The 24,421-nt window shown below is 36.6% G+C and overlaps 1 protein-coding gene across 1 annotated transcript in view; it reads right to left on the bottom strand.

The window, feature by feature from the left end:
* The window catches only part of ipo11 (importin 11), a 212,020-nt gene extending 190,417 nt beyond the window's left edge, over positions 1-21,603 (bottom strand). Inside the window, exons 1-5 of the mRNA XM_055167292.2 lie at positions 21,468-21,603; positions 19,109-19,255; positions 13,826-13,926; positions 12,803-12,875; positions 8,700-8,903 (exon numbers count right to left, since the gene is read on the bottom strand). Of these exons, the coding sequence (XP_055023267.2) occupies positions 8,700-8,903; positions 12,803-12,875; positions 13,826-13,926; positions 19,109-19,246 (516 nt within the window). The 5' untranslated portion in view covers positions 19,247-19,255; positions 21,468-21,603. The remainder of the gene's footprint in view (positions 1-8,699; positions 8,904-12,802; positions 12,876-13,825; positions 13,927-19,108; positions 19,256-21,467) is intronic.
* Positions 21,604-24,421: the final 2,818 nt, after the last annotated feature.

The raw sequence follows: 24,421 nt of genomic DNA, 5'->3' as shown, positions 1-24,421 counted from the left end.
AACTAATGACATGGCCCCCTTCTTCACCTGACTTAAACCCTATTGAGACTTTTTGATCCCTTCTTAAGCAGGACATTTACAGTGAAGGCAAACCGCACACCCCTCCGAACAGTGTCCGGGAGGCCGCGGCCGCGTCCGCACAAAATGCTGGCCCAGACCAGACCAAGAAACCGACTGAATCCGTGAATGGAAGGCTTGTGACTGTTATCGAAAAGAAGGGTGGCTATATTGGTCACTGAGTCTATGTCTTTTTTATTTTTATTGTTTTATGGTTTTTTTTGTAAGTGTAGAGTTTGTTTGTTGTTCTCGCTTTAACAGTTGAAAAAAAATCAAGTGAGATGGTAAAATCTTTGTTTTTCATTTGGTTGCCTAATATTTCTGCACACTAATAGTTGCCTAATAATGATGTACATAGAAATACTCTCTCAAGAAAGCCAAAATTTCACTTTTACTACTTAAATGTTCAGGTTTGAGGGTTTGTTAACATTTTGAATTGACCAAGAGCACTGTAGTTGAACAATAACAAAAGTAATCCTCAAAAATACAACTTGCCTAATAATTCCGCACTCCCTGTATAGTATAACAGCCTAGGTCCCACTAATGTCATTCCAAAGAGCCCTTAGTTTAAAACTGAGGTGGTGGGTATATGAAGTCTATGGTTATAACTATGGTAACTATAAAAAGCTGAAAAAATGTTCCCCTTAATGTCCAAAATCACTGAAATTACAGGGATTTTACACATGAAACAAAAACTAGTACATTACAAAACTAATAGATATGTGGATTTTAGCTGCTTTCAGTTGACGTTTGATCCTTCTTTTGACTCCTCTTTGGTTTAGCCACCGATCCATTTTTACGTTATTAAAACAGAATGTCAAGAACTGATATCACATTGCATTAAAAATCTACTTACATAAGTGACGATTGTATAAACACTTGCCTAGTTTAGGCCATCTTTTGGCGGACCACTGGGGGAGTTTGGCGGACCACACTTTAAGAATTACTGCTTTAAAACAAGGTTGTTAAACTTTTGTTTACACACACACACCTTTTAAAAATCACACTGAAAACTGACATTAAAGGAGCATTTCACCGTAGAAACATTAATCTTTATTGAAAGTGTGTCATATTTGTAGTCGAAATGTAACATACATTTTGAATTTGGTGCCTATTTGACCGAGAAAATGGGTGTTTGTAGTCTCACCCCCTCAACAAAGATATTGGACTTGATAGTTTTAGCATCATTGAAAGAAGGAAGTGCAACACTGAAATCTGTATTTCTTCTGTCTCAGCGGCAACTGAGGAAATGATGCACAACCATTCAAAAAAACATGACTGGGGTTCTAACTATACAAAGCTTAAAGGAATATTCCATTTTCTTAAAAGAAAAATCCAGATAATTTACTCATCACCATGTCATCCAAAATGTTGATGTCTTTCTTTGTTCAGTCCAGAAGAAATTATGTTTTTTGAGGAAAACACTGCAGGATTTTTCCCATTCCAATGGACCCCAACAGACACCAACAATCAATACTTAACTCAACACTTAACAGTTTTTTTCAAAGGACTATAAACAATCCCAAACGAGGCACAAGGGTCTTATCTAGCAAAACTATTGTCATTTTTGACAATAAAAATAACAAATATACACTTCTAAATCACAACTTCTCGTCTAGATCCGGTCGTGATGCGCCAGCTGACCCCACACAATACGTCATGACGTCAAGAGGTCACAGAAGACAAACGCGAAACTCCGCCCCAGTGTTTACAAGTGTGTTGAAAGAGGACCGTTCCTACATTGTTGTACGTCAGCTGATACTAATTAATGTCTTTGTGTCAGTTTATTATTTACAATGGTCCGCAAATGTGCATTTTATATATGCAACACGTAACCTCCCTAACGTCACCGCGCATTTACGTTAGGTCGCGCTGGACCAGATCTAGATGAGAAGTTGTGCTTCAAGTGTATATTTGTTATTTTTTATTGTCAAAAATGACAATCGCCCTGCTAGACAAGACCCCTATGCCTTGTTTGGGATCGTTTATATTCCTTTGAAACTCCGTTGAAAAAACTGTTACGTGTTGAGTTAAGTGTTAAGTGTTGGTGTCCGTTAAAATGAGAGGAGTCCTGGAATGTTTTCCTCAAAAAACATAATTTCTTCTCGACTGAACAAAGAAAGACATCAACATTTTTTATGACATGGTGGCGAGTAAATTATCTGGATTTTTCTTTTAAGAAAACGGAATATTCCTGTAATGCAAATGGGTGAAGTGTCCCTTTAAAAGCAAATACAAAGGTCATGTGAAACATGCACATCCAAAGTTCAGTTCATGCAAGTGCATTTTTTAAATAATATGCTTAAAGGGCCGTTCACATTATAACGATAACTATATTAGCGTCCACATCACCAGACGCTAACAACAACTTTATGCTAATTCGCCCACTCGTGCAAATCATTTGCCTTTAATGGCATTAACGAATACTGCATATTTCTTGTAATAAAAACTTTTGCAATTGTTTACGTGTCAATGATTATGTAAATATGCTCCTCTTATTGCATTGACACAGCGGGTAACCAGATGTCGCATAACTCTAAACAGTAAATCTAATTTGTGTAATCTAATATCCTACCTTTTGGCGTAGTCATGTGGTAGAAAAAAAATTGAAGAGTAAAAACTGCAAATCAAATTTGATTTACCCTTTTTGCATATCAATACACAGTAACACACACCTGGCAATGGCTGTTATCCCCAAGTCAAACACCTTGAAATATAGTCACAATGTGTTCGCAGAAGACACATTCGAGAAACATGTGTTACATACCAGGTGTAAGAATGGCCTCATTTACAGTCCATGAAGTTATGCGAGCTAGCCATAAAACCTAAACACCACTTTTGGCCACTGCATGTCAACACTTTGATATCTGAAAGCGTGTCTGATAACTGCTATCATAAGCGCTCAGTCCTGTTTCATGGTGCCCAAGGCTGGTCTGACTTCTCCCACTGGTATTTTATATGATCTCTCCCTCTTTGCACCTGGGTTGTGCATTCTTTCACAGTGTTGAATAAACTACATTTAATTAATGACTAATTTACAAAATAGGGCTATACAAAGTTAACTATATGTGTTTATTTAATTTTCCTTTCCAAATTTTATTAGCAAATAAATTCCCCATTCCACTTCTACTGTAACTACATGAAACAAATTGCTTTCATCGGGGCGGCAAACAAAGCAAATCCATCATCCTTATATCGGACTCTTTCAAAATGTAACCCCAACATTCATTTTCAAGAAACTTTTCTACAAAGACAGGCGTAAATTGGTGCTAATTCCTCCTAATACACAGAGGTTCGCTGTAAATGTACCCGCATTCAACAGGAGACGCTCTGAAGATGTATTAGGCGTATGAAAGATTACGAGCCAATTACCCCCTGCCATGCTAAATGAATCATGAAACGCAACACGTGACAGCGTTTTACATTTAATACCCAAATCCAGATGCGGTTAAACACGCACTCGCTATTAAATTAGGTGATGACAGGTGTTCGGTGCATAGCCCAAATGTAAAATAGCTATTCTGGAGCTTTGAGGTATGTTGGGATCTAGACTTGCAAGTTATCAACAGCAAAGCACCTGGCATGTCTCATTACAATTCAACCGCAGGAGCCTGTAAAGCGAGCGAACATTTGTTGAATACTGAACCTGAGGGGTTCAAGACCCACGGCGTGTAGGATAAGCGGCTTGGGCTTTAGTATGAGTGAGTGTATAATAAAAACATGTCACATGACATCACTGTACCTTTAAACAGATTTGCTGATGCAGAGAATTAAAATAAATTGCCATTGCATTGTCAATTCTTATCATTTTCTCAACTCGGAAACTTTTAAATAGTAACATAATCTTACGAGCTATAACTAGCCAGTTTGTCAGCTACCTTTTTATACTGCCAATGTTTACTCTGCTTATTTATTTCCGGTGTGACTAATACAAGCTCGGTGCTCAGAGACCGGCGATATCCACAGCTGTCAGCTCCAAACATATCTGCGGTCGGTGAGCTAATGTCACCGAACAAAGGGGTAGGTTGGGTGAAAATCGAACTACAAGACGGTTTTGGCATCACAAGAAATTGTTTGCCCCATGTGAATAGGTCTGCAGGTATAAACTGTCTGGATTTATAGTCTTGTTGGCAGGAATGAATAGGGCAATAGGATCTAAAATTCAGCTTATAAGATCCTGAGGGTGTGTGTGAGTGATAACACATCAGTCAGTTATTACTATGCCAGATGGAAACCCTATTTGTAGGGGTGTGACTAGACACTGACTCCACGAGACTGGGTTCACAAGAATGAGATGAGGTTTTAACACTTTTATGGAATCCTCAATTATAAAATATATGAATGGAAAAACTATTTTATTCAACTGAAATCACACAATTTTGAAATGTTTTGACTCATTTTAGCTAGGAGTGTCACTAACAATAATTTTGGTAACTGATAATTAAGTCATTTGATTTTAAAATAACATTTATAATAATGATAAGGCTTATGGTATGGTAATAATGATATGGTTGTGCGTGAAAATCGCAGTAACTGAGCAGATTGTGAAATACTCAGACCGGCCTGTCTGGCACCAACAACCATGCCACGCTCAAAATTGCTTAAATTACCTTATTTCCCATTCTGACATTCAGTTTGGAGTTCAGGAGATTATCTTGACCAGGACAACACCACTAAATGCATTGAAGCAACTGCCATGTGATTGGTTGATTAGATAATTGCATTAATGAGAAATTGAACAGGTGTTCCTAATAATCCTTTACTTTAGGTGAGTGTATTTCACATTACAAGTTACTTAAGTATTATGAATGAAGATACAAAATGAACAATAGTATATTCATAAACTAACATTTTCTACATTAACAAATGAAGAGCTCAGATGCAAAACCCTCTAAGTGCGTCTGACATGTTTTCTTGTAAATGAGCATTTGTTTATCAGGTTCTTATGTTGAGGTCCAGTAACTTCACTTAATATAATAAGTCAGTAAATACCTCATTTTCACAAATGCCACTTTAGCCATTTCACTATTATTTAACACATTTGACTGTCTTTTGCTACAAGCACTTTTTGGTAAAAACTTCTAAATTCAATGCACAGTAAACCGTTATAAAATCACTAAAGATGCAACTAGAAATGTTGCAAATGATGAAAGTCACTATTCAATATTCAAGATAAAAATGAAGAGACTGAACCACACATTAGGGGTGCTGTGATGCATGTGGTTGAATATGTTTGAATATGATCCATGGTCATTTCACATTCATCTTCTGTGCAATCTGAGGACTTTGCTGAAAAATCGGCATGACGTTTAACAGATTCTGCCAACAAAGCGGTATTTCTGAATGGCTTGAGGCAGGGATTAAGTGGATTTCAAGCAGATGATGAATGTATAATACGTGCCGGAAGCAAAGAAACTGAACTCTAAAGAATTATAACAACGTTTTATAAAACATAATTAAGTCTTATAAAATCTTTCTTTAGCCATGGAAAAAGTAGACTGAACTTTATGAATAGCAGGTGTTTAAATACTGAAGTCACCTTTCATCCCATAAAACCAACAGCATGTTTTCCTACTGCACTTTAAACTGACTTAAAAACCAAGCAAATAAAAAAGGCCACCCTTGGGCAGGATTAAGCTATTTTGACGCAATCGTTTTTGATGAACGTATAGTACGTGAAGAGCATTCGGTTACAATCATTATATAATTTTTGTCAGAGGTTGCATTTTGCAGCTTTTGCATCTGCTCTCTTCATATATTCATGTATGTGTAAACAAAGCTTGAACTTAATCACAAACATGCACATACCCAAAATAAGATGAGCACAAGTTACATAAGCGGTAATGTCAGTAAACATCAGTAATCATATAAGATCCATGAGCTGAAGCATGTGTGCTTTAGACACAATTCAGATGTGCATACATTAAATAAATGCCACATACGGTGTCGGTTCACGCATGTACACACTCCTGCTGTGAATTACTGACTCACAGATTTCCTCCTTGAAAACATCAAGACTAATCTGACGCCGGCGGCGAGACTTGAGCCTACACAATAAAACGAATCCGTTTATGACTAGGACTGATAACTACAGGATCTATATGGGTACTTCATTCAGTCTGGTTAGCCTGCCCACACTCTTAATGTTTATCATGATACTAATGTATGCAACCCATCCTCTAGTTGTCTTTAAAACAGCAGGACACTAACAGTTCAACAGGTAAATAACTTTTTTGTATGTAAAATACTATACAAATCTAGGGCTGTAGCTATCGACTCTTTAAGTAATCGATTAATCTAGCACTTAATCGATCAATTAATCAGATAATTTTTGTGTGTGTTTTTAAACAACCAAAATGCATAACGAAAAGTATGTGGCTGTAAAATGATCAAGCTTTGGCTTTTACTTCTAAAAAAACAGAGGTATTGATTCCAACTCCAACATTTGGCTCCAAAGCTAAGCCTATTTATTGCACTTTTTACCCTTTAAGTGTATAAGTGCCAGTGCCCACAATTAAGCAATTTAATTTATTAATATGCACAACAGGTTTCATGCTGAAATCTAGCCCTGACATCAAAGTAAATATCTGTTTTATGTCGATTTTGCCTTGAGGAATTTTGTAATCGAGTTAATAGAGTAACTCAATGAATCGTTTCAGCCACAAATCTGATCTTAACTTATACTTGTAAAAAGCAAATTGAGAGAAAACTGTCTGTGCCATTTCGTTACACATAACAGACATATATGTCTTAAAGGTGCAGTGTGTAATTTTTAGAAGGATCTCTTGACAGAAATGCAAAATAATATAAAAAACGATATTATCAGGGGTGTATAAAGACCTTTTTATAATGAACCGTCATGTTTTTATTACCTTAGAATAAGACATTTTTATCTACATGCACAGAGGGTCCCCTTACGTGGAAGTAGTCGTCATTTTGTGCCGCTGTGTTTCTACAGAAGCCCTTCACGGACAAACGTCTTTTACTAAGTTGTCTCCAACGATGACATGTTTTTCCGGTGGCGGCTACCGTAGCTTCTCTATGCATTTCAAAAGCGAGGGGTGAGCAGTGGACTGAGCCTTTGGTTGCAATTCGCAACCTCACCACTAGATGTCGCTTAAATTTACACACTGCACCTTTAAATCAAATTTTAAGAAACAAGTTTAAAACCTCACTCATGTGAATGACATTCAACTACACTGTACAAATTCCTACACTTCAATTTTTAAGTTGAAATTACAAATAAATTCAACTTTTTTGACTAGTGAGGAGTTTTATAAATGATAAAAAAAGTTTAATTATCTTATTAAGTTATTTCAACTTTACTTTTATAATTTAAAGCAACTCCTCACTAGTCAAGTAAGTTGAAATTAACTGTAATTGTTGATTAAAAAGTTGAACAATCTTAATTTAAGTGCAGCAAGGACATTTTTACAGTGTATACACAAAAACTATACACTAAAAAAATTATTCCATCGCAATGTACAGCTCTTGGTCAACTTTTAATAACTTCTCAATCACTAGAAAAGTTCAACAAAAAGTTTACTGAAGATGCCTAAAGTTTTTTCCTCTAAAACTCTGTTGCAACACATGTGAAACATTTCATAAAAATGCAAAAAAATATCACAATCTGATGTTTTTGTGACAGGTACAGTTGTACGGAGAGACTGATGCTAGCTCATGCTGTGTATCATACTGCAAGTCTCACAATACCCTGCCGGATACGTCAAAAACAAACAGAAAAGGCTGTAAATAATACCAATGACACAAAAACAAGAATAGGTTTAAAAAAAATGCAAAATAAAGTTTTACGGCCACTAAAAAGTTTATGATTCACCCAGCATGGGCAATTAATTTCCATCTTCTGTCTGAAATAAAGAAACAAATTAGCTAATGGGTACCGCAACATTCTGCCGTTTAGGTTTCAAAGGTCAAATGAAAATAAACGACTTCCTCGTAGAGAAAAAGGCTCTTGTGTTTAAATAAAGTGATAAATCACTTCCCAAGTTCAGCATCCTGCAGCACTGAGATGTTCAAATGCCGTGTCTCCACTGTTCAGAATATCAAAGCGTCAGTGAAATGTAGAGATCTGAGATCAGAAGTCTAAACATCTGCTGATATTACACACAGGACTGCTCAACACATCTCCCAGGATTCTGGGGAAGAGGGTGTGTGCGTGCCGCATGGGCAGAATAACAGTGCCTCCTAGAGGCAGATGCTGGATATGGCGGGTGGTGAAAAGGAGGAAAGTTTGGAAGATCACTGAAAGTGACTGGAAAAAGAGAAAGTACCAACAAAAAGGAGCTAAATTCATTAAGACCTGGATACTGGGAGGCCTTTAGCAAACCAAATCACCTTGAATGTATTTATTTTTCTTACACACAGCTTACCAGAATACTGTCCTTTAATTAATCAATTGCATTCTGCAAATCTATTTATATTTTTATAATATAGTCTTTCATAGCACTCTATTATAAAATAATTGTAATATCTATTTATTTGGAAAATAGGCATGATAATAAACCACTTACATATAATTCCAACATACACAGAAACATAAGTCACCAAGAGCAGTAAAAACATGTCAAGCAGTAAAATGACATCAGAACATAAAGGGTTAAGGGTGCTTTCGCTCTACTCACATCCTGAAAGAGTCTCCTGTCAGTAGCGAGCCGTTTGGACGCCAGGGTTTTGGTAACGTGGTAAAAGGTGAGGAGGGCTCGGTGCTGCTGCAGGCTATCCTGAACCTTCACAGACTCCAGCAAAATAGGAATCAGCTCAGGCCACTGTCGGGGACAGTCCAGACGTGCCACTTTAGCGATCAGCACCGCGATCTGTGTTGCAATCTGCAATACGAGACATGGCAATATTTCAACAAAAGCTATTTATGAAATTAATTCAAGGACAAACCTAGCAGCAAGTTTAACAGCCACCTGTGAATACATCAATACTCTTTTAAATGGGAACTGAATAAATACTGTAATTCAGTCTGGTCCTCGTTTCCTTTGGGCATTGCTTTCAAACAGCTTAAACGCTTATGAGATTTTAATTGATCATTTAAATTTTATTAATTACCCAATATCCATAAATTCAGAGGGGGCTACCTATATTGAAAACACACTGTCATAGCAGTTCAATTTTTACTGACATTGCTGCAATGTCACTCGCATATTTTCGTGAAACATGATACGGTTTCATTACATTTAATTGGATCAGAGCAACTTCTATGTAATAATAAGGAAGAACCGAAAGGGTAATTTCACTGTAATAAAAGCAATTATATGTGAATATGTTTATAGGGTGTCGGAAATGCTTTGCCAAAAGCGGTATACATTATCTCGGCAAACCACACCTAGTGCAGGTTATACAGCAATGTTTCAACCAATTACATGAATATATGCGCATATAAATTATTTGCAATTCAAAACTAATAATAAAACTGTCCTGTACCGGAAATAATATATACTACACATTAGAATAAAGGTCAATCTCTTATAAAGGACAAATAAATCACTGCTTTATTAAATAAACCGGAAATATATATATATTTACAATAATAACAACAATTAATAAATGGCAAAATGTGCTTAGAAAGCAAAACTTTCTGCTATATGTTGTTTTTATAAGTATTGATTGTTTTGAATTACCATATTTCTGCGACCAATATGCATTACATTTATTTAGATAAGTAATGTATGCAGATCTCTGTCTGGATGTTTGTGCTATGTCTTGTAAAGAGAAACCTACAACTAATTTCCAAATGCATGTGGCGTTACGCCAAAACAAGAATTGAGAACATTAGGCTGTGATAAAACGATAGTGTCTAAGAGCAGCCCACCTTATCATCCGGTACAACACACAGAATCAAACGATTTAGCCAAAATATAAGAACAAATAAGACAAATGAATGCACAATAATTCAAACATATTTAAATACAACATCTGTTTTTACCTTGCTATATCTTTAATATTTACTTGTATTTAAGCATGCAATTAGGGATGCATAACGATTAATCGCGATTATAGCAGAGTAAAAGTTTTTTGTTTACATCATATACGTGTGTGTGAACTGTGTATAATAACTTTGTATAGATAAAAGCACACACATGCATGTATATATTTAGGAAATGTTACCGTGATATATACATTTGTATATTTATGTATCATTTATACTACACCCACCTAAAGGATTATTAGGAACACCATGCTAATACTGTATTTGACCCCCTTTCGCCTTTAGAACTGCCTTAATTCTACGTGGCATTGATTCAACAAGGTGCTGAAAGCATTCTTTAGAAATGTTGGTCCATATTGATAGAATAGCATCTTGCAGTTGATGGAGATTTGTGGGATACACATCCAGGGCACAAAGCTCCTGTTCCACCACATCCCAAAGATGCTCTTTTGGGTTGAGATCTGGTGACTTTAGTACAGTGAACTTATTGTCATGTTCAAGAAACCAACTAAAAAATTATTCAAGCTTTGTGACATGGTGCATTATCCTGCTGGAAGTAGCCATAAGACATAGGTGTGATTGGCAAAGGACAAAAAAGCAGGAAAATATACGGCACACCTACCATGACGTGGCGACACATACACACACACACACACACACACACACACACACACACACACAAAATGAAATACAGTTGAAATATAATTTGGGCTCAAAGTTGATCGATCTGAGTGGCCAATCGTCAATCTGCGTGGGCAAGTGCCACCCTGACCATTATGTAGCCTTGCCACTGCTTCAGACTGAACAAAATCATTTTGTGCATTTAAAGGTAAATACAACAATGTGGTGCATTTTGAGAGTAAAAATAAGTGACTACATCTATGAGGATTTTTATGTTCTTGTAAACAAATTTATGCCCTTTTAGTAAAATCTTTGGTTGCCTATTGTAATAATAATAAGGCACACAAGCCACATAAACATATGATAAATGAGATTCGCCATTAGTCAAAACATGTTTAATGTTTATAGAATAATTAGTGGGGGCATTTAATACAGATTAATTATTGATTACAACATTTGTTACTTTATTCAAATGTTGTGACTTTCTGGAAAGGCAGTCAAGTGCATTTGTCTTTTGCATAGTTCTTTTGGCAAAGCATCTAACAGACACAGCTACGCGTTTCACACACCAGATCCATGAATGTTTGTGCTTGTCATTATATTATTCTGTAATCGCAAGCGTTACTGCCAGATTCACAAACCATTAAGTGGAGCAAACGTATGCGTGTGTTCGTCAGGATGACATTGGATCTGATTCGCGTATATGCGCGTATGTGATTACAGTATAATATAATGCAAGCAAACTTTTTGACAAAAACGCAACTTTATATTGATATCGCGAGACCGCATTTCACCTCGACGAGAAATCTGTTATTTACATTACTGGCATAGCCTGATTTGAAACGGACAGTTTTGTCAAAGCAGCAAACACCTGGTTCTCTTAATTTCTTCCTACTAAAATACTGTTTGTCTCTGCCTATTCCTTCTATCCATGCCCAGCGCCACTGATTTAAGTCCTTTATCAATTAGGTCGTCTTACCTAGGCTTCATAAACTTACTCTTCATCCTGCTGACTCAACGTAAACTTATGACTTCACCGCGGCCGCGCGGCATCTGTAGCTGAGCTGGACCTCAGCCGCACCTCAAAGACCCCTCCCTATTCTACTTCTGATTGGCTAGTTTGTTAGTTTGGTTGAGAGTGAAAGACGTGTTTCTCTCATACCATTTGTAGGCGAACGCATGATTTTTTTTAATCCGCAGCCAACAACACACACCGGAGATCGGACTGCAGGCTCTGTGAACTCTGCTTTGAATGAAGTTCCATCGTGACAAATAAATAGATTATTGCGGAGTGATATGCGGTTATTTATAACGGTGCCTTGCATCCCTACATGCAATTATTAATTTCTCCACATTTGCTTAAATTCTGCACCAACACACAATCAGACGTTTACATTATCCTTAAGCAAGTAGTTTAATAGCTCATATAGGGTTTCCAAACATTTCCATGACTGTTTCAGTCATTTAAGGATTTTAATACAGTATCATTCAAAATTCAATTCACTCAATTTAGATTAGGTTGACTGATTCACTTCAATTCAATCACAAAACAACTAAGCAAGACAAGTGCAATATTTAGCTAATTAAATTCTTTAGTGCGAAGCACAAGCTGAAAAAAAATCATTACAGAAATAACCTTGACTTTACCCAGCTCGGGAAAACATCCATTACAAAATTCCCTGATATTTACAGGTTTTCCATAAACAGAAATAACTACGCTCTTAAAAAGTGTTTTAAACACACATTTATGATTTAAACGTCATCCATATTATTAAAGATGAATACATGTGGATTTAAACCCATGGGTGGCATTTCTCTTTATCTTTAGGGCTTTTCCTATAACGATCAGACTTTATTAAAATACTCAAGGGGTGAATAACTGCGCTGTACAGCCCGGGAATCAATGTCTCCACTACAGCCCAACAACACATTACAGCACAGGCTGTCCTAAAGTGCTCTTTGACTCTAGCTGCATTGATCCTAACCAGAATCACAAATAAACATCGTACACCCTAAACGGCGATGCTTAATAGTGCTCAACCATAATTGATTGTTCTCTTTGCTCAGTCTAATTTTAAACAGAGGTGAAAAGAAAGCATATGAATGAACTGTAATTCTCTTTATGTGGTGGATGAGTATGATTGTAGCGTTTACTGTATAGACACTGACCTGGTTAATTGGTTCATTAAAATTGGTGATGAGACCAGCACGGAGAGATGACTTCTCTTCCTCTGAGAGAGCGCTAAGGAGAGAATGAGAGACTATTATTTTACTGTGGCACTTTTGGGGCCAACCACAGAGCACAGGGACCCCGAAAGCCACATTTAAAAATGTATAAATGTCATGGCATGAAATATAAATACAGCAAAGTGGTATTTTTCTAAAAGAAGAAAAAATGTCCCCCTTATAGCAATGCTCAATTTTTTAATATCCATTATATTTGTGTTCAACCCCATTAGTAATCCTCAAGACACCAAACCAGAAATGTGTTCATTGAAACTAAAACATCATTTAGTGTTATCAATATTTTTTACAATAGTCACTATTACAAAACAGACTGAGGTCTGTTAATTCACAAATGCATTTAGTTTAAAATTGGTTTGCGTAATGTGTTAGGCTATTAAAGAAGGCAGAATAATGAATTTAATAATAATTGAAATCATTTGACAGCCCTTGTCTTTTTAAAGTCATAATTTGGGTTTAATTGGTTTAACAAAGCAAACGACAGCTCTGTGGTATGCCGGGACAAAACGCTTCCCGCTGAACAGATGTGAAAGCAGTCACGTTGCACGCAGACCTAGCGCCTTACAAGTGTTAGTCATCACTCTCACATAGTGTTTAAAATGGAAATCAGCAATACTTTTATGGAGGAAGCTCAAAAGATGATTAGAAAGGCAGAAAAACAACATTTCCAATGAAACGCTTCGAACGCCAGCAGGTTTGCCCAAATGCAGCTTCAATTTTCACTAAATTAGTTAAGTCGATAATGCAGAAAGTCATTTGAGCAAAAAATAAATAAATAAATAAATACTGACTGATATGCTTAATGGGCCATTGTTAGCTGCTAGTTTATTGAGATTCTGATGGTCTGCTTTGTGATAATGGTTCTAAGTGGGCGAAGGAGATATCTGAACAGTCACGCTCTCAGTTAAAAAGCAGCCTTGGTAGAAAATCCCAGAAAGATATACTTACTGAGGTGCGACTCGTCGCCAGTAGCGATCGATACCGTTCTTGAAATAAAGGACAGCTAGCCATCTCACGTTGACATCCAGCAAGTGATTATTGAAGATGCTCTGAACAAGACCAAAAAAAAAATAAGAGTTAGAAAATGAAACTTTGGGATGAACAAAGTTTGAATTCTTTTTATCATAAAATATTAACATGCTAGCATATGATTATGAAACTTTTAACTTTATAATATTGGTAATTTTTGCAATTTCATGTGGTGCCACTGGAGGCAGAAAAATTCCACCTTAATATAACATAAAAGATAATGTTGAAATGAAAAATTCCACCTTAAGTTCGGTATTTTACACTTAAAGCCCTGTTTTCAGATTGTTTATGATGAAATAGAACGGTTTTGACTGAAATTTGGACATATGATGCTGGCCCGAGAATTTTCGGGTGTTTGTTGTTTCACCTCCCACCTCTATAATGGCTGAATAGGTGCACTGGAACAATCCTTCCTAAAATGCATTAAACTTTCGTTTACAAAGACGTGAAACTCACCGAGTGGTCAGGGGTGTTCACTGATATGCTCACACAAAAATCGCTGCAAAAGACGCTTTCCAACAGCTGTTTTAGCGTAGTTTTTGCCAACTCCATTGACTTGTATTAGATGTGCTGTGAGGTACGGTATTACTCCGCGCCGGGAACTTTGTTTCTATTCTTGCAATTGGCAAAGGTGGATTATCGCCACCAACTGGGCTGAAGTGTATATCATTCAATATACGGGTGTGAGGCGTTTGGAAAAATAGGTCCACAAGTTTACAACGAACGCTAAAACACCTGTTGGAAAGCATCTTTTGCAGCGATTTTTGGGTAAGCATATCAGTGAACACCCCTGACCACTCGGTGAGTTTCACGTGTTTGTAAACGAAAGTTTAATGCATTTTAGCAAGGATTATTCCAGTGCACCTATAAAGCCATTATAGAGGTGGGAGGTGAAACAACAAACACCCGAAAATTCTCGGGGCAACATCATATGTCGAAATTTCAGTCAAAACCGTTCTATTTCATCATAAACTATCTAAAAACAGGGCTTTAAGTGTAAAATACCGAACTTGTCCTTTAATTTAACATAAAAGATAATGTTGAACCAAACCATGATGGATACTTAGTATTTCAGGAGGTGATGTTACACTACCCCAAGAATTAACGAGGCAAAAGCCCAAGATTCTGAATAATTGAACGGCTATTCTACACTAGAGTGCATTTGGGGGTTTAATCCACCAAGCTGAATCTGGCATAAGACCGGAGGTCAGAGCAAGCTAATGCTTATTGATAAATATGTAGTATCATCTGCGTTCAAGAGGAACCAGCTCAGCCGAGGTGTGACGTATGGCCACCGTTCTTTAAAGGCCTCACGCTCCACTGCTCAGAGACCAGGACTCATTCCACTTTGCCAGATAAGAGTCCATAGAGAGACCCATTTCCTATTTGAGACGATGAGCACAAGGTAATAAATTACCGAGCACAACAGTGAAGAAAAATTCTCAGTCACGCTGAAAAAGCCAGCGTTGCCCCGCTCGGTGACGTAAATGGGTGCTTATTGCTTCTGAAATGTGACGGGTAAATTTCATATAAACAGACAGCTGACAAGTAAACATTCGTATTCTCTTCGTAATTCACCCCAAGGTCGTCAAAAGAACAATTTGGGTAGCCGAATAAGCCAAACGCGAGGCCGTACAAATCACGTTGATTTCTCTGGACGGCGGACCGAGTGACAGCGCGTTGGTTCAAATACAAAGAGATAAGAGGCTGATGGAACGTGAGAGACATTTCTATAGCTCACGTCTAAGTTGATGGCTGAAGAAATCTCAAGAGTAATACTCAGGTGATTCGTGGGATTGTGTTCTGCTCTTTCACAATCCTATTTCATGCTAAACCTAAATAAAGAAGGACTATGTGCCAAGTTTGAAGGCTTAAAGGATTTGTGAGGACATATAGCACCGTAGTGAGTGCTGTTTGACAACACAAGAACCGCTGAGCCCAAACCAGGCCTGAGGTTCAACAAACAACACATTCTGTGCAATAGCAGCGAAAAGATACGTAGGCACGCAGTGGCATGACAGCATAGACCAGGAAATCGTAAACGTATGTTTTTGCACAAATTGATCATATTTGACCTCTGAGAATATCAATAACAATTCAGAATGTTTCTGTGTATATAGGGAATAATATAAGCTCAAAGGTTATTACTAATTCATCTGAAATCAGTATGTAAAAAGATGCATTCTGCTTTCAACTTTCAAATATCATTGCCACATTTTAAGTGCTTTTAATGTTTCATGTTAATGCTTTTAGAATCCTGGGGAAAAATTAATTTTATATTTTGTGACATACTATTAGGTTTGAAATGGATATTTATTATTAAGAATTTAATTTTGAAGACAAAAGACAGTCTGAGAATTAACCTTTTAGACGTCTGCCAAAGAAAGCAATATGCATGAAATTGAATTTTTATAAAAACAATTTGGACTCTTCATGTAAGAAACAATGCCCACTTGGACCACTTAGATCATATTTGATTTATTCAACACTGACCATTTTTGCTGTCCCTTTAAAACTATCCTTTCAAAAATTTAAGGCTCAATTTCTTATTTTGTAATAAAAGTACTAGGGATGTAACGATAAATGTGTGATTTGCTGAATGAATTATGGTGAAATTCCACTACATCCAAAAGCCAGAGGGCGCTCTCGTGCAGAAACTCAATATGCGCAACAGAATAAGAATCTCCAGCAAATGCCTCTAACATAGATATTATATACGCTAGGGCTGTACGATAAATCACTGGGGATTGCCCAAATGCACCCCCCTGCATTTAATTCTACTGAGGAAGGTGTATGCCCAACTACTATGGGTGTGACGAGACACTTAATCTACGAGACGAGACGAGACAAAACTTCCTGCCAGATGAACATTCTTGTTAGTACTTTGCACCTTGTCATTGAAACGCGAGCGGGAGTAATGGCGAGTTTATATGGATGCAAACTAATATTATGTCGGAGTCTGCTGCTTGTGTAGTACGTAAACATGCTGCTCAGTGTTTTGTACATGTGAAGAGTTTCGTTGCAAAACGAGATAACCACCGTTTTTTTTAATTGTTCAGAAATCTCGTTTTTTGGTTGTGCATTCCAATTAATTTCAATGCAACTGCAGTTGGTTTGTTTTGATTTAAACCTTTATAATTAAAAAAATACAGCTAAGTAGCACCATAAAACAAAATAATAACATGATAACAAAATAAACAAACATGTTTTGACAAAAATGTTGAAAAATGGATTTATCTCGTTTTGCAACGAAACTCTTCATGTATATGTTAGAGCTTTCTCTTTGCGGAGAGCGTGTCTGAAGCGTGGCCAACAGCCAATCACAGTGGCCGCAACACGTGCTCTTCTGTTCTCCAGTCTTGCATAAACGTAATTGGTTGGCTCTGCACTAGGCTATTTGCATAAGGCAATCTCATTGGCTGAGGCCAGCGTTGGCCCTTGAAAAGTTCAGAAATGTCGCAAGTAACACAAGTGGATCCACAATTCAATTCAGAAACGCATGACATCACCCATTCATAGAAAATGAGAAGCGATGAGGCTGATGCCCCACGTGAATGTATCGTAAGCACATTTATTTTTCTGTTCTTCAAACCTTTTCTGGTATTTTCATTATAAAAAATATTACTAATGATTATGTTTGACGCATACCTGTCAACCCTCCCGTTTTTCACCATTCTTTCCTGCCATCATCCAATTTAATAAAAAAAAATTTTATTTCTGCCATATTTTTAGTCTTTCTATAAAAAATTCCAGATTGGCGTTTTTGATGTTCGCTACATTCACCTCCAGTAAAGCAGGCGGCAGTATGTCTGTAACGTAAACGACACCCACCAATGTAACAAGAAGAAGAAAAGCTTCCTGAGGATGGGTGGAGGATGACGAGCCACGCGCAAAGCTACAATTGCCGCACGCAAGTCTGCCCGCTTAACTCAGAAGGTGTTAAGGAATGCAACGTCTGCAACCTATGTGTATAACAAGTCACTTGCAGCTGCAAGAGAGACATACAAACAATGACACAAGGTATACAATGCAAAAAAATACTTTTTTAAAAAGTATTTGTCTTGTTTTCAGTACAAATATCTAAAAAATTTTAAATCAATATGCACTTTCTTAATGAACAAAATGACCTACGAAAATAGCTTTTCGACAAAAAATAGCCCTAAAAATTACTCATAAATAAAACATTGGCTTGAATTGCAAAATGAATCAGGATGGCTGATGGCCATCTGGCGAGAACATCGGCCTATAGCTCAGGTGGATCGCTCCTCACTGTGGGGTATAAAACAGCCTTTGCAAAATCACACTCAAAGTCAATCTCCTAATGAAACTGACCAGATCTGAGACACTTTGAAACACACATTATTTTCATCCTTCTGTTGTTTTTACTCTCAGTGGGCATTTGCAGTAGGTTTGAAACTGAAGATTCATTAATGTCATGGTGGTCTGCTCTAAACCCAATGTAATCATGTGTTCCTTCAGTGGAGGGACAGTAATCATTTAATTGGGCTATAACAGTCTCTATCATGATTTAATAGCTGACGAATTTGCAATGCAAACATCTTCGATGCTATTCAGAATGCAGGCATAGCCATGCCAATTTGACACTGGTTCTCTCAAACCACAGATTGCAAAGTGACTTTTAAAATGTGGCTGCAAATTATATTTGAGACCAACAATAGAAGAGAATTATGGGTGGATTGGGTGCCAAGCACCCTAAGGATTCCAATCTGTAACTTATGCTACTATATTGCCATCAGTGTTTGAAAATAAAATTGCAGGGTACTTTACATATTTTATGTGTGTCAAGGGGAATGATGTCAAACTGACAGTTTCCAGGAAATCTTACCCGGCAACTCAATTTATAATTTTTTTAAGCTCACCATTGCAAATCAGAGTATGATAAAGAGAGTTTTTTTTACGGACTTGCTCAGGGACTGATTTTTGTTTTATTTTTAACCAACAAAACTTACAAATTGAAGCAATAAGATGTAAATTAATTTTGCATCTCTTAGAGCAGCAAAATAATACAAACATGACAAAATAGAGATAGAGAGTAAACAATCACAATATTTTCACTTTTTGGTGAACCGTTTATTTAAGGGTTACAAGTGACATTTCTGTGCCACTATTGGCAAACGAAAATTCCAAAAAGATGTTTTTAAACAGGATTTCATGTCCTCACAGAACAGATCAGATTCTTACCAGAAGCACTGAATAAAAACCCGGCTGGGTCTCCCATTGGCGAAGCTGCTCCTCTGCAGGCTTCAGCTCAGCTGTGTCCTGACTAGTGGCCTGGGTCAAAGCCTGCAGCACCACCGAGCTTGCGCTCTGGATATCCATTAGATAAGGCTGTAGACACAAACACAGCATAAGATATGCCTCATTTATCATTTTATTAACATGTGCAACCAAATCCTTTGCTTTTATGAAACAACAACTATTACAATGGTAAGCTTTTTAGCAAGTTCACAAGCTCTCACACAATATCTGTGTGCTTGGAGTACTTAAAGCATTCACATTTCTAATCCTGTCTGTATCCCTAAAATCCAAGGCAAGTCTCATAATTATGAGGATTACATTTTTATTTCGGTAATTGATTTCAATTACAAGAGTCTTTAATAGTCAATATTAAAGATATTGTTACATTTTGGCAGAATTTTCTTTATGTTTGGATGATTTTATGTAGAAAACAGTTAATCACAAAAACAAAAAATACTTTTCCTGTGTTTTTATAGGCAGTATTAATTTTTTAGGTTTTAAAAGCTGCAATACTTTTAATGTTGAGTCAAAGTTATTTATCCAATAAAATTAGTTTTAAAATTTTGCTGTGCAACTCTGCCCTCTATTGACACAAAGTGTAAATTGACAGTGTTTCAATGAGACTGACAAAAACAGAGATATCACAGCATTTTTAAAATCCAAAATTGCATGCATATACATACTATTTTAGTTTTAAAGAGAACTTATAATGAAAATCTGACTTTTTCATGTTTAAGTGCTATAATTGGGTCCCCAGTGCTCCTATCAACCTAAAAAATGTGAAAAAGTAAGATCAACCCAGTAACTTAGTTTTGGTAAACCATTCTCTGCAAGTATTTGAAAAAATAGGTAATTAGATTAAGGGGAAATTTGGCTCCCCTTGTGATGTCAAAAGGGGATAATACCACCCCTTAATCTGCACTATCCACTCACAGCACTGCCATTTAGTGGAGAGATGTTCATTTGCATTTAAAAAGGACACACCCAAAAACGGCACATTTTTGCTCACACCTACAAAGTGGCAATTTTAACATGCTACGATAAATTATCTATATGGTATTAACATACGTACTCTAAGGAGACCATAGATTTATTTGATATCTTAAAGTCTTGTGAAATGTCCCCTTTAACAAAACACGACACAGACTTACAAATGTAAACTTAAAGCCCCAGACTCCAGTCAACATGACTATCTTTGGCTTTTAGTTACAGACATTTATACAAGTAACATTCTTCAACGGAAGTGAGCCCAGATAAAAGGTTTTGTCTAAAATGTTATTTGTTTCTGCAAATTCTATCCATATTAATGAATTATTTTGTCTGTGACTTTATGTAGGTCTTTGCTGTTTTATCAACCTGTAGTTATAATGAAGAATCCATGATCCAATGTTTTTAGCAATCAAATAAAATCTGTTCAAAATATAGTCTCAAACATGCATCAGAAAAACGTTGTAACTCATGAAGAAATCCTAGTCTGAAGATGTAATGTTTTAACACACTTTATTGGCCATTAGGATGCAACAATTAATTTATGATCAATAAGCAAGCTGTGTGAAATATCAAAAAGCCAAAACTGAAACACTTCTATCTATTTTCTGTAAAGTAAAGCTTAAATTGCACTTGATATTACAGTACTAGTTACAGACTGTAATGACAATGACTGTTATTACAAATTATTATGACATATTATCACCTTACAACTAGACTTTTTTGACATAAGAGAAACTAACCATCACTGTAAACGTGTTATCAACATCAAAGCCGCGTCGGATTTAACTGACAGACTACACGTGGGCCGACAATAATGTAAACATTAAACCTAGACAACACAGATCATCAGAGTATAAATGTATCTATATAAACGTTCGCAACAAAATGCAACACTACGACTACAAACATTTGAAAGCTTCCCCTCGGCCTTTTGATTGCCGTAACCCGTTATCAGTTTATGTAAACACTCCATCTGAAATAAAGTAAAACATTGCAAACACTCTTATGACCACACTGACAAATCCATCACAAAAACCCACCACGCACCGATATTCCCCACTGTTAACACAGCCAATAAAAACATTTAAATAACCCGCAGTTTCATCAAGCAATACTGGTCATATGGAATATCATCTAGACTCAAACAGTTGATCTTCACACATGTTAGCTTAACTGCTAAGACAATCTACAGGAGCTTTCACGTATTTTGGCCTACATCAAAAAATAAGGCTTGTAATACCACAAACAATTAAACTGTAGGCTATTAGATGCACTAAAACATCATCTCGACCTAAAGTTATCGTTAACATACCTTCAGCTTATTATGTTAATACCGGGTGAGATGAAAACACTCGTGCAGTGCAGTCGCTCTAAACACAGCATGCGCGTTGTGTGGATGGCGCCATACACAGAGGCTGATGTCGCGGCAACATGACGTCATAACACCCCAAGTTAAACTCGAGTAAAAAAAGATTTTTCTATTCATTGGGGATATTAACATTAAAAGTGATCATTGTACTAACAAGACAGGTTACATTTTGCTCAAATCTATCAGTTCAGGACTGGTTGATAGAAAAAGAGTATGTGGTTGTTGATGGTTTATCTTTTACTTTACAACATATTTTATTTTCCATACCCCAAAACTGCTGTGTTCATTTTTATTTGTTAATAACATTGTAAAAAACATTTAATTTCTATACGTTGATTATTTAAGTCCCTTCCACTACTTTTTATATTAAAAAAAATATTTAATATTTTTTCCAAAGCCTTTGATAAAATGAGAGGTCATAGTTCAGTTAAGCTGATTGATCTTTTGATATCATATGATTTATTGTAATGTTGCCCTTAATCGTTTTTTTACTCTCTATTTAAGTTTATGTAAGTTATGATTTCAAATTTGTATTTATTTATTTTCTTTGTCTTTTCTAAAAAAATTGTATTGCTTATACTGTGTTGAGCCTTTCATTTCAATCTCCTTATGTAGAATGAATACATCTGCCTTTGTTGTATCTATAATTTAGTTTTCATAAAAAAAATGATTTTTTTTTTCTATCCAAAACAGTTACTGTCATTGAAAAATACTATAGTTTCAAATACAATAATGTATAAACTTGCCACCACCAATATACAGAAGAGATTATGAGATAAGAGCCAACATTTTAAGACTTAAAAATATTCAACTAGGTTCTTCGTTAAACACTGTAAAACACCTGCAGAGATGTAGTTGCATATTTGGCCCAGTAGGCGTCACGCGAAAACCACTAAAGGCAAACGACGGCTGCGTCTGAAACAGCATTTACATTTAGTACATTATTTGAGGGGACATCCAAATTTGTAGTGATGTGTACAACGTGGTTAACATAATCAAGCGCATACATTCAATTCCATCGGAGGATGCACTGCAATAAGGTGTACACTGTACAGTCGATATACGCTCGAGCTGAATGAATGAATTCCCGCATCTCAACAGAAGATGGCGCCCGCAGCCTTTCCTGCGCACACGGTGACCGAATTTAGTTTACTCGTTGTCATTCATTCATAAAGTTGTCCGTATTAAGTAATGTAGTTAGGAATAGTGAATGATCATATATAGGGGGCGATTTTGGACACGAAACCTATGGTAAATCTGGTTGCCATGATCCGGAAAATCTACCAGAGTGTGTGGTTGGTACAGGGGCCGTTTCTCAAACCAAAGGCTGCAGCCTCCGGAAGTCGCATATGCGGGCTGAATACGTCATCAAGCCTGGTTAAGTTAGGTTAATTGAGCATTACCTTCGCAAGTCGTGAGCATATTACAACAATTTACGATTAACTAAGAATAATAGTCAATTTTATAATTGTTAATATTCTGAATGATGATGACGTATGCAGCCTGCATACGCGACCTCCAAAGGCTGCAGCAGATGCCGGATGAGGTGATGCTATCTCTTACTCATTTTGAGAAAAAGAAAGTTAATTCTGGGTCTTCATCTAGTTTCTCATTTACTGTATTGCACCCAAAACAAAGACATTCTGGAAATATACGCTGTGTATTGGAAAAAGAAACTGAGAGGCGATAAAACAACAACCTGTTTCAGATACAGGGGAAATCCATTGTCTATAAAAAAAAAGAAGTGTGGGGTACAGCTGCCAAACTGAAAACGAAAAGGTGCGAAAAAGAAAAAAATGAAATGGTGCATCTTGAAGTTTCCCTCTTAAAGGGACAGTTTCAAAAAAAAAAAAACAATTCTGTCATCATTACTGACTCTCATGTTGTTACAAACCTGTATACATTTCTTTGCTCTGATGAACACAAAGGAAGATATTTTGAGGAATGTTCGTAATCAAACCGTTTGTGAGCTCCATTCACTTCCATAGTATTCTTTATTCCTACTATGGAAGTGTATGGGGTTGACAAACGGTTTGGTCACGGTTTGGTTCTTTGCAGCGATGCCATAAATTAACTGGTTTTGGTTCCTTGAACAACTTTAGTCAAGTAGTCTTCTTTATTGTTTCTTTCTTTTTTATTGTATATATCCACTACAAAGAAGCTTTTGTGCAACAGAAAGGTGGTGTTAAAGGATTAGTCCATTTTCTTAAAAGAAAAATCCAGATAATTTACTCACTACCATGTCATCCAAAATGTTGATGTCTTTCTTTGTTCAGTCGAGAAGAAATTATGTTTTTTGAGGAAAACATTGCAGGATTTTTCTAATTTTAATGGACTTTAATAGAGCCCAACATTTAATACTTAACTCAACACTTAACAGTTTTTTTCAACGGAGTTTCAAATGACCACAAACAACCCCAAACGAGGCATAAGGGTCTTAGCGAAACGATTGTCATATTTGACAAGTAAAATGAAAAATATGTACTTTTAAACCACAACTTTTCGTCTAGGTCCGGTCCAGCGCGACCTAACGTAAATGCGTAGTGACGTAGGGAGGTCACGTGTTACATATATAAAACGCACATTTGCGGACCATTGTAAACAATAAATTGACACAAAGACATGAATTAGTATCAGTTGACATACAACAACGTAGGAACGGTCCTCTTTCAAGACACTTGTAAACACTAGGGCGGAGTTTCGCGTTCGTCCTCTGTGACCTCTTGACGTCATGACGTATTGCGTGGGGTCAGCTGGCGCATCACGACCGGATCTACACGACGAGAAGTTGTGCTTTAAAAGTGTATATTTGTTGTTTTTGTTGTCAGAAGTGACAGTCGTTTCGCTTGGTGGAACCCTTGTGCCTCGTTTGTGATTGTTTATAGTCCTTTGAAACT

Source organism: Misgurnus anguillicaudatus, chromosome 5, assembly GCF_027580225.2.
Source record: "Misgurnus anguillicaudatus chromosome 5, ASM2758022v2, whole genome shotgun sequence".
Lineage (NCBI taxonomy): Eukaryota > Metazoa > Chordata > Actinopteri > Cypriniformes > Cobitidae > Misgurnus > Misgurnus anguillicaudatus.
This window is presented reverse-complemented; position numbering and strand designations above follow the sequence as displayed.